The 11,820-nt window shown below is 45.9% G+C and overlaps 1 protein-coding gene across 1 annotated transcript; it reads right to left on the bottom strand.

The window, feature by feature from the left end:
• Positions 1-4,322: 4,322 nt before the first annotated feature.
• On the bottom strand, positions 4,323-6,481 carry CAT8 (cationic amino acid transporter 8). The gene has a single exon (XM_087544783.1). It carries the CDS (start codon positions 6,384-6,386, stop codon positions 4,602-4,604), a length of 1,785 nt encoding a protein of 594 aa, XP_087400909.1. The 5' UTR covers positions 6,387-6,481; the 3' UTR covers positions 4,323-4,601.
• Between the last annotated feature and the right edge of the window lie 5,339 nt (positions 6,482-11,820).

Genomic DNA, 11,820 nt, shown 5'->3' on the forward strand with positions numbered 1-11,820 from the left:
GAGAGGAAGGGAGAGAAGAAGAGAAGGAAAGGGGGGCGCTGCCGCCCCCCCTTGTCTAATTTGGACTAGAGGGGGAGGGGCGCGCGGCTGCCCTGGCCGCCCCTCCTCTTCTCCCACTAAGTCCCATTAGGCCCAATATACTCCCCGGGGGGTTCCGGTAAACCCCCGGTACTCCGGTATATGTCCGAAACCTCCTGAAACACTTCCGGTGTCCGAACATAGTCGTCCAATATATCAATCTTTACGTCTTGACCATTTCGAGACACCTCGTCATGTCCGTGATCATATCCGAGACTCCGAACTACCTTCGGTACATCAAAACACAAAAACTCATAATACCGATCGTCACAGAACTTTAAGCGTGCGGACCCTACGGGTTCGAGAACTATGTAGACATGACCAAGACACGTCTCCGGTCAATAACCAAGCGCGGAACTTGGATGTTCATATTGGTTCCTACATATTCTACGAAGATCTTTATCGGTCAAACCGCATAACAACATACGTTGTTCCTTTTGTCATCGGTGTGTTACTTGCCCGAGATTCGATCATCGTTATCTCAATACCTAATTCAATCCCGTTACCGGCAAATCTCTTTATCGTTCCATAATGCATCATCCCGTAACTAACTCATTAGTCACATTGCTTGCAAGGCTTATAGTGATGTGCATTACCGAGAGGGCCCAGAGATACCTCTCCGACAATCGGAGTGACAAATCCTATTCTTGATCTATGCCAACTCAACGAACACCATCGAAGACACCTGCAGAGCACCTTTATAATCATCCAGTTACGTCGTGACATTTGGTAGCACACAAAGTGTTCTTCCAGTAATCGGGAGTTGCATAATCTCATAGTCATAGGAACATGTATAAGTCATGAAGAAAGCAATAGCAGTAAACTAAAACGATCAAGTGCTAAGCTAACGAAATGGGTCAAGTCAATCACATTATTCTCTAATGATGTGACCCCGTTAATCAAATGACAACTCATGTCTATGGCTAGGAAACTTAACCATCTTTGATTCAACGAGCTAGTCAAGTAGAGGCATACTAGTGACACTCTGTTTGTCTATGTATTCACACATGTACTAAGTTTCTGGTTAATACAATTCTAGCATGAATAATAAACATTTATCATGATATAAGGAAATAAATATTAACTTTATTATTGCCTCTAGGGCATATTTTTCCTTCACAAGTTACTCTAAAAAAACTATACATAGTACGATATTCGCAAAAAAAATAGTACGAAGAGTAAAATGCACCATGAGTCCTAATAAAACTATTATAGGGGTGTCAAGTTAGTCCCACAAAAAAAAGTTAGTCATAATACTATGAAAATGCTCATGTGGATCCTAAAATTTTGCTAAGTGTGTCACCCGCAGTTCTATCTGCGGTGGATCAGCTTTGACTTGCACGGGTTGTAGGTTGACAACTGCCACGTGGCATTTTTTTTGCGCAAAACACGCAATAGGTTCTCTCTTTTAATTTTGGGGCCATCCTATTTGCATGAAACCTGCGGGGATGTTGTCTAGCCAGCAATCCCTTGCACAATCTAGCCACCACCATCCCGCATCTACATCGCTGCCGGCCTCACTCTCCCACACAACGGCCCCCGCCCCCTTCCACGCGGCGACGGTTGCCTTCACTGAAGGGTGTGGCGTCGACATCACACGCTGGAGGGCAACGGTGGCAGGGAACAACATGCAGGCTCCAGCCTTAGTCTGCCACCTTCTACTCGACATGAAAGTCTGCACGGCTTCATCCCCACTTCCACCCAACACAGACGATCCATCCTGGACGGCGAGGTTACAATTGTTCATTGCGCGTCGTCAGAGCTGACTCATCTCATGTTCATGACGTTTGGGTATGCGGGTAGATTGTGGCCGTCGGAGGTGGAGATGAAGGTAAGGGAAAGGGTATGTGCAAGGATGAGGGTCACAAAATTAAAAGGGATGACCGTTTGGGGGTGGTTTTGTGCAGAAGATTGCCACATGACAGTAGTCAACCTTGCTACCTGGGCAAGTTAAAGCTGATGCAGTGTCAGTGCAGATAGGACTGTGGGACACACTTACAAAATTTTTAGACCCATATGTGCATTTTCATACTATTAGGACTAACTTGACACTTGTAATGCGAAACGATGTTTTAAAAATCCAATCAAACTAATTTGGTGTTCTAGATGTTGATATATTTTCCAATAAATTTGGTCAAATTTTTCTTTTTTTACTCAAAACAAAGTTATTACTTTGAATGATTTGAAACGGAGGGAACAACATACTCTATTGAACCATCCCACCTCATTAAATTTATGCACAAAAAGGTCATGCAAATGCTAAAAAGGACAGGTAATCCTTAAGGGTAGATGATATTTTTACTTAGAAATCATGATATCTAATGGAAAATACACATGAGCACTTGGGTGCTCCACCCCAGCCCCCCCCCCCCCCCCCTACGAAAATTAAATTCAAAAAATACCATGAAAATACAAAAAAAATCAGGGAATCTCAAACTTGGGTGCCCAATCTACTCTCGTATGTAATTTTTGTATGAAAATACCAGCAAATGTACCCGTGGCGAAGAAAAAACAGTCCGAACTAAAATCCATCGAAACAAATTTTTTCTATACATATGAATTCTTTTGTCTTTTTTTGCCATGAATCCCTTTCCTGGTATTTTTTCATGAAATTTCACACGAAAATAGATTGAGCATTCAGGTTTCATATCCCAAAACATTTTTTTAATCCTGGTATTTTTTTTAAATTTAATTTTCATAGGGGGTGTGGAGCACTCTAGTGCTACAAATCCTCTTCCGATATCTAATCTACTACTCCAGTGGGGTAAAAAAACATCCACAAAACCATTTAAGGATCGACAGCAATCCAACATAGCCTAGTCTCTCGTTTTTTTGCAGGGAAACAATCCAACATATTCTGCACAACATAGAGATCATTTACAAGTTTAACTTGGTCTTAGTACAGGACGAAAAGAACACACCAGAAGTTGAGGATACTCGGAAAAGATTGAAGATGAATCATTTCACAGTGACTTAAACCTTCTTTCTTTTCTTCCTTGTACTTGTGCAGAATCAAGTAAAAGTTGGGATGGAGTCATGGAAGCGAGGAGCAGGTGCTCTGTTCTTAAACCACGTTGCGAATACATAATCTTTGTGAGAACATGTGTGCCAATCTGTAATGCTAGTGATGTGTGTGCTGACAAAGTACTAGTGCTGTACTGCTTTACCAAACACAGCTTTCAGCCTTTTAATCATGCTAAAAGGCATGATGTCACTCATTTCAAAAGAATACGGCGTCACAGCTGAAAAATACTAAGGGCATGTACAATAGTGGCATATGAATATATATACCTCATGATAAAAAGTAATTTGAAGCATATGTGTTGATTTTTTTTCTCCCCAATACAAACTATTATTAGTGGACCTCATCAAAAAAATGAAAAATGACTCTTACTATACAGGAAGAAAATCCTATGCGACCAGGTCGTATACTTTTGATCGGGAGACCCACTTAATCGAGCGACACCTGGTAGTGCGCATCTCAATGCAATTGCAACGAGCTAGTAGTATACCTTCTTCCGCAATTCCCTGTCGGGAAACCAACCGTCGTTGTAATTCTCTTTACGGTTCAGATCTCGGACCTGCCGCTGGTGCTCCATCACCGACGACCGGCGGAGCCACACGTCTCGCCGCCGGCGCGATTTCCCCCTGCTACAACGTCCGTCAAGGCTCTTTGCCCTGTCGGTCGTGGCCAAACTCCTCGACACCGGCACAATGACGCTGCTCGCCCCCGTCGGTCGAGCCAGACTCGTTGACACCGGGCAACCGCGCTGCTCGCCGCCGGCGTAACTCCATCTACTCAGGCTGACTTACGGCAATAGAGTTGGCTGGCTGGCTGGCTGCCTCCGCCTGGTCGTGGCACCGCCATCTTGCCGCAAAGCCGTCGTCGTCAGGAATGAGCACACCGAGCATGGAGTCAAGATTTGGCAAAGGAAATCAGGGAAGAAGGTAAATTGTTGCGCCGAGATTCGCGCTGCCACGTGTTGCTAAACCGAATGGGTCTCCCGATCAGAAGTATACGACCTGATCGCATAGGATGCATCCCTGTTCTTCATTTTAACTTTTTCAACTTTATGCATTGGACCACATTTTTTGTCTCTTAAGCATCCTCCTCCTGGAGAGGATCTCGCTTCCCCATCCGAACCTACTTTTTTTATTATCCGATTCTACATGGCAAGGCTATGCATTCACCATGCCTTAACAACGACTTCCATTTTCTTAACCTTGCTGTTTCAATAAGACCCTTTAACAATGAATGATCACACAGGTGCAAAGCTTAATTGAATAAAAAATGTTTTAGCTTCTACAGAAAACATGATAAATTGTACAGTACGTACTAGCTATGGAACAAGCACTGCTCACGAGTAAAAAAAAAAATCTGACTCTGGAATCTTTGCCTCAACTAACAATGCAAACAATTCGAGTAACCAGCCCCCAAATATAGCCTAAAAGTTCAGACCGACATGGCAATGGCTTATAAAAGAACAAATCCCCAACTAGAATCCCACTCCAGTCTCACTGTCTCATGCCGGCAGCGTGGACCCTGGCACAATCTTCCCCTGCTCGACATTCTCGGCCACGACGTCGGCCGCCGTCGCAGAGTGCGCCACGTCGTACGTCGCGTGCACGCCGAAGAGCACGTAGTACACGAGCATCGCCACCGTGCAGATGCCGAAGCGCAGGTAGGCCATGGACCCGAGGGACCCCATCAGGAACAGGTTGGTGGCCACGGACATGGCCGGCAGCCACGGCATGAGCGGCACGCCGTACACCTTGGGCTGCCGCTGCTGCTTCGCCGCCAGCGCCAGCCCCGCCGCGCCGGCCGCCCAGCCCACGCCGAACACCGCGTACCCCGGCCACCGCCTGGCGTAGCGCGAGTTGTAGTACGCCGAGAGCCCGATGGACGACAGGACCACCAGCGCCAGGAAGGCGAGGAAGGTGCGCAGCTGCCTGGCCGGGGTCTTCCCGGCCACGTAGTAGCGGCGGACGAGCAGCGCGACGGCCACCAGGGCGAAGATGAAGAGCGTGCTGATGGAGGAGACGGAGGCGAGCACGTCCAGGCTCGAGAAGAGCGCCACGCAGGCGGCGCCGAGCGTGACGGCCATGGTGGCGTACACGGGCGTGCCGGTCCTGGGGTGCACGAGCGCGAAGTAGGGCGGGATCATGTGCGTGCGCGCGATCTGCGTGGTGTAGCGCGCCTGCCCCAGCGCGCCCACCAGGAGGCCGCTCGTCATGCCCTTGAGCGCGCCGAGCGCCACGACGTAGCGCGCCCACTTGAGCCCGGTCGCGGCGAACGCCACCGAGTAGGCGGCGTTGGGGTCGATCTCGCTGTACCGCTGCATGCCGACCAGCGCCAGGGACATGGCGCAGTACACCACGGTGATGGCCGACATGGACGACACGAGGCCCAGCGGCACGTCCCGGCCGGGGTTCTTGGTCTCTTCCGCCATGGTGGCCACCATGTCGAAGCCCGTGTAGGACCAGTACACCACCGCCGCCGCGCGGAACACGCCGGCGGCCCCGAAGGGGAAGAAGGTCGGCTCCACGAGGTTGCTGGAGTGGAAGTGCGAGAAGCCCGCGCCGATGACGAAGGCGATGATGACGATGCCGATCACGGACGCCAGCGAGTTGATGGTGGAGGTGAGGCGCGCGCCGGACATGGCCAGGGCGGAGGTGCAGATGAGGACGACGACGGCGATGGGATCGAGCAGATTGAAACCTTCAGCGAGCGCCGGGACGTGGATGCGGAGCGCGTCGGTGTCGAGTCCGAAGAGCGCGGCGAGGTAGGACGTCCAGGAGCGCCCCAGGCCGGCCGCCCCCACGACGGCCTCCAGCAGTATGTTCCCGGCGGCGAGGAACGCCGCCATGTCGCCGAGCTCGACCCGCAGGTACGAGAAGGAGCCCCCGGCAGATGGGATCTCGGTGGCGAGCTCCGCGTAGCAGAAGGACGAGAGCAGGGCGGAGAAGCCCGCGGCGGCGTAGGCGAGCGGGATGGCCGGGCCGGCGTCGAAGCGCGCCTCCTGGCCGGTGAGAACGAAGACGCCGGAGCCGACGACGGAGCCGAAGCCGAGGAAGGCGAGGTCGACCCAGGAGAGGCAGCGGCGCAGCGGGTTCTCGCTCTCCGCGAGCAGCGTCCCCGCCTCGACGGCCTCGGACGATCGGGCGGCCACGCGGTCGCGCAGGCGCGGCACGGTGGCCGCGAGCGCGCCGCCGTACGCGCGCCAGCTCTGGAACGAGGGCTCCGGGAAAAAATCGGCCTTGCTCCACCGCCAGTACCGCCGGCCCTGCGGCTGCTCCCCAGCCGCCATCGCCGCGCACGCAATTGGGATTGGAACTTGGACGCGAGTGCTGGGAAAGGCTGGGATTTGACGAGTGAATATAGACGAGTTATGAGAGGATTGTAATTCGTTTCCGATATTATCTCAACAAACAAACTACCGAAAAACTGAAAAAGAAAATCCTAAATAGTACTTCGTTTCCGTTGAGCACACGCACCAACCGCTGTTTTGCCGTGCGGCGCGGCGACCGTTCGATCTGGCTGCATGCCTCTGGTCCGTTTGATGCGAGGGGCACCGCATAGGAGGTCAAATAAGTACGTTGTATTTGTATAGATATAGAGCCAAATACGTATGTAGTACGGAGTATATATATGGTATACTTGAAGAAAAAGTATTTTTTTATTAGGAAAGAATCTCGACAAAAAATATATTAGGAAAGAACCAATATGTTTTGGACCCTGATAACGGGAAACGACAGCTGTGGAGGTACGCCCAGCGAACAGACGTTCCGTGGAAACGTTTTATTCTATCAGTTTTACTAAAGCACATCTATATGTGCTTCAAGTATTGCATATCTAATTTCTATGTCATTGATTTTACGTTAAAATTCGTGCAAATATTTTTTTATTCTATCTATATATGAGAAAAATTCACTCTGGTAATACCAACCCTTTCGCCCCCCTTACGCCTTTAAATTGGGCCTAAAAAGCCCTTTTTTATGTGACAGTACTAAAACGTAAAAACTTATATTTTGGACCTAATTTTAACAAGTTAAAACAACGCTGCAAAAAATGCAATGACGTAAAAACCAAAATGCCATCATGATCAAAATTCCCATATCCAGATTTAAAATTGTTGTATCCACACAAAAAAAAGTGGTTGCAACGTTTGTACATAAAAAATTACATACAATTTTTTTAGCATGATATGCTAAAAAATGTCATGTTCTTACTAATAAAAAATGCCATGCTCTAATTTTTTTTAAAAGCCATGCTCTATAGAAAAAAATGAAATTACCACGCTTCTATAAAAGAAATGCCATGATTTTGGTAACAGAAATGACATGCTCTAGAAAATGAAAAAAACCATGCTCTATAGATAAAATGACATGCTCTTTAAATTAAAAGTGGCATGCTCTTTAAAATAAAATAGCTACGCTTGTACAAGAAATGTCATGTTCTTTGTAATAAAAATGACATGCTCTACAAAATGGGAAAAAAGCCATGCTCTATAAAAAAATGCAATGCTCTACAAAAAAAATCATCCTCTATAAAATGAAAAAAAATCATGCTCTTTATAATAAAAATGGTATGCTCTTAGTGTCATGCTTGTACAAAAAAATGACATGCTCCATAAATTGAAAAAAAAACGTGCTCCATAGAAAAATGACATGCTCTTTAAAATAAAAGTGTCATGCTTTTACAAAAAAAATGACATGGTCTTTGTAATAAAAATGCCATGCTATTTGAAAATAGCAATGCTCTAAAGAAAAAAAAATAACATGCTCTTTATAATAAAAGTGTCATGTTCTTTTAAATAAAAGTGTTATGCTTGTACAAAAAAATGGCATGCTCTTTGTAATAAAAATAGCATGCACTACAAAAAAATGGCATGCTCTTTAAATAAAAACACCATGCTCTTAATAACAAAGAAATGCCATGCTCTTAAAAAATAAAAAACGCATGGTATATGCATTCTAAATGCGGTTTTTACACAAAATGCCATAGTATGCTCAATAAATTTGTCTTTGTATGTACAATAAAATAACCATGGTCAAATAGGGGGAAAACACGAGGATGAAAAATTGCCATTGTGTTGTACCCCCTCCATTTTTGTATACAAGGCCACAAACTCAAATTACATGTATCAAAGTAAAATTTAATGCACACATGAGAAGCCAGCTTTTCTTTTCTTTTACCGGGACCATTAATACGCAACATGCATGCAAGGAAACTGAGTGGAGGAAGTAGCTAGTGTCATTATGACCGCATGTATGCAAGTATTAAACAGGTTGCTAGTACGAGGAAATATCATTAATTCTTTCCTCGATTACTATTGGTGGCCTTGTATTGATGTAAAACATATATTCCATTGTGGCCTTGTATAAGTAAATGGAGGGAGTACCCAAAAAAGACATGCAATGCGAACCAACCTGTGGTTGAATGGTTAGGTGGATAGTGGTATCCTCAGCCCACCAGGCTTCAAGTCCTGGTGCTCGCATTAATCCTGGATTTATTTCAGAATTTCTAGCGATGCACGTTCAGTGGGAGGAGACGTTCCCGTCGACTACGAGGCGTCTACAGTGACTTCGTAAAATCTCAAGATGATATGTCAGCTCAATCTCTCAGAAGTGCTCATAGGGATAGAATGTGCGTGTGTGCGTTCACATGAATGAGTGTAGCGTGTATATATGAGCGCATGCGTTTGTACTATGTTAAAAAAAGACATGCAATGTAAAATTTGCCATGGTCCATGGCAAAAATTCCAAAAAATCATATATAGAGCAAGGCAAACTTAGAACAAGTTTTAAACATGTAATTTAGTGATTTGGGTAGTAATCCATACCACGTGATGGTAAATCCATCATCCCGGCCAATTCCCACATTTGGTTGTGTGTGTGTGTGTGTTGGGGGGGGGGGGGGGAGGGAGGAAAATCTGAAAACATTTCTTATAAAATTTCCATGAGTTAAAACAACAAGACCACCCAAGTATATAGCACACTATGATCAAGCACTATTATCCTACATAGGCTTTCCGCAACCCTTTCTAGTACTACTAGCAGCAAATTAAATCGATGATTATACAAGTATTTGCATGGGAGGGAAGAAACGGGAAGGGGGTTCACCTTGAAATAAAACTGGAACATTGGCGGCAGCGTTGACGGGCGAAGGAGCGCGCCGACGACAAGCGCCAAATGCAGGCCGAGCACAAGGAGGAGCGCGTTGTGCCTGCTGGGCACAGGAGGAAGAGGAAGAGCGCCAGGAGCGGGAGGAGGAGGAGCGCGTGCACCGCGTAGCAATGCAGACGGCGGAGGAGTTGGCGCGGGCGACATGGCAGACCACATTCCTTGGGTTGGGCCGCCACCAGCCTTTGTTGACCTCACAGGTGATGATGGCGTCGATAGCGACGCCTAGGGCAGCGTGCTGAGTGGAGACACATTTTTTTAGTTTTTAAATTTATGTTTTATTAATGCCTAAGTGGACTTTCGTCAGCGGTTGACCTGTCGTTTAATGTTTATGTTAAATTTTGCTCCATGTTTTTTAACTTATTTTTTTAGTCCATGCAAAAATTGTGTGGGCCTAGCGTTGCGCACACATCTGACCCAAATCAAAAAATGGACATGAGTGTCTGCTTGGCCAACCCAAACGGATAAAAAGCGGACAAAATCTGCGTCAGTTTTTGTCCACGCGTTTGAGTTGTCCTCAGGGCGGGGCTATGTGGCGCTTATTGTGACCCCCAGGCACAACTCACCTGGAGCAAGCCTAGTAACCACAAGCCGCATCATGTTTATTTATTATTTATTATTTTCCGTCAAAATGCTAATATTATATTTGAAAATGTTAATAGTGTATTCTAAAAATGTTAAATTTGTATAGAAACAATATTACTGGTGTGTATGAATAATGTCTAACGTGATGCAAAACAATATTACTAGTGTTAATCCTGCCGGCTTCTGTTGGCGGCGAGGAAGGTGGCTCTGGTGTGGTGGTGGCGCCTGTAAGTGCATCTAGTGCCCCTTAGTGATTTTGGTGTATTAAAGACTTATAGGTTAAGGAACTAATGTGTTTGTGAGTGTACACAAGTTCTATAAGTCTATGAGGAGTTTAATATTTACGATGAAAGTCGACCCCTAAAAATGAATGTCTTCATTTGAAGACTTTGGTTTTCTCGAAGTCTTTGAAAGTGACGAAATTGGTGTGACCTTGAAGACTTTGATATTGATGCGAAGATTATGAAGCGTGAAGACTTTTGTTTTTTAGTTTAATTTTCTCTTTCTTGAGTTATAGGAAACACCATACTGTTAAAGGGAGTCCAGGTAAAACTAAGGAAACACTTTTCAAGTGATGCTCATCTCAAAATCCTACACCTACCCAATCCTTTCAAGTTAAGTCATTGGAAATCTCATACAGTTCAATCAATTTCTTCAGTGACAGAGACGAAGATCTTCTATTCGCTGAGGAATTTGTTCTGACTGGGGAGTTAGGAATTCGTCAGTGCGGATTGCCTACAAAAGAGGAACATGATAGCCCTGGGGAGTTTGAGAGCTCAAACGTCCGACCATTGCTGTGCTATGCGCCAACTGTCCAAAATATCCTATCCACCTAACGATCATATCATTGAAGGGCATTTATGTCTTATCATGTCGGGCTGTTCCCTAGGCTATAAATAGCCGCCCCCCTACAACCACTAGTTGGTTGGCTGCTCCGAGAGAAACTGACACTTGTCATTGAGAGCATCACATCCTCCGAGGACTTTGAGCAACAATCATCAAGTGAGAAAAACCCCAAACCCAAACACCTACAACCCAAAGTGATTGAGCATCACTGAAGAGATTGTTTCTGTGTGGAATCGATGCTTGTTACCTTTGACGACTGTGCATCCTTCAGACAGTTAGGCGTCATGGTCTAGAGCATCCAAGAGGAATTGTGGATCGCCGAGTGACTGAGTCTGTGAAGGTTTGGAAGTCACCTGAAGACTTACCACAAGTGACTGGGCGAGGTCTGTGTGGCGTTAGCTCAAGGAGAATACGGTTAGGACTGTGTGTTCGAGACTGTGTGTCCTCAGGTTTAAATACCTAGCCGCTCCAACCAGACATACAACTGTCACAGCAGTTGGAACTGGTCTACCAAATCATCGTCTTCACCAAGCTACTGGTTCTATTTCCTCAACCCTTTCATTTCCTCATGCATGTGTTGATGAAATTGATTGTTACTGTTTGAAGACTTTGATTGAAGACTTTCTCAATTTCCTCAATCCTATTTCTTCAGTCACTTTGTCTTCAGCCTGCTTATCCTGTTTACACGCTACCTATGCTCTGTGTATGTTTCATTTCATCATGATGACTATGCCACAACTTTGTTATGCATGCACCTGAGTACTTATTCCGTTGCTTGTAGTTTGTTGATTAGGAAATTCCTCAAGTTGAATTTTCTCAGTGACGAATTTGTAAAAATCGCCTATTCACCCTCCTCTAGTCGACACAATGCACTTTCAATTGGTATCGGAGTAAGGTACTCCCTTGTTCTGTGTGACTTTGGTTTAACCACCTAAAATTTTAGTTATGTTGACCGCAGGTATGAAGAAAGTATCGTGACCCATCTTTGACGGTCACGATTATCCCAAGTGGAAGGCCATGATGAGGAAGCGCCTCATGGCGATGAACAACGAGCTATAGACTGTCAATGAGATTGGCCTTACCGAGTCTATGCAAGATGGCGCATGCTGATGATATTGTTGGAAATAT

Source organism: Triticum urartu, chromosome 2A (genome assembly GCF_056163025.1).
Source record: "Triticum urartu cultivar PI428250 chromosome 2A, HENAU_Tu73, whole genome shotgun sequence".
Lineage (NCBI taxonomy): Eukaryota > Viridiplantae > Streptophyta > Magnoliopsida > Poales > Poaceae > Triticum > Triticum urartu.

Excerpts from the sequence above, each read along its gene's own strand:
- CAT8 (XM_087544783.1), bottom strand. The coding sequence starts at position 6,386 with ATGGCGGCTGGGGAGCAGCCGCAGGGCCGGCGGTACTGGCGGTGGAGC.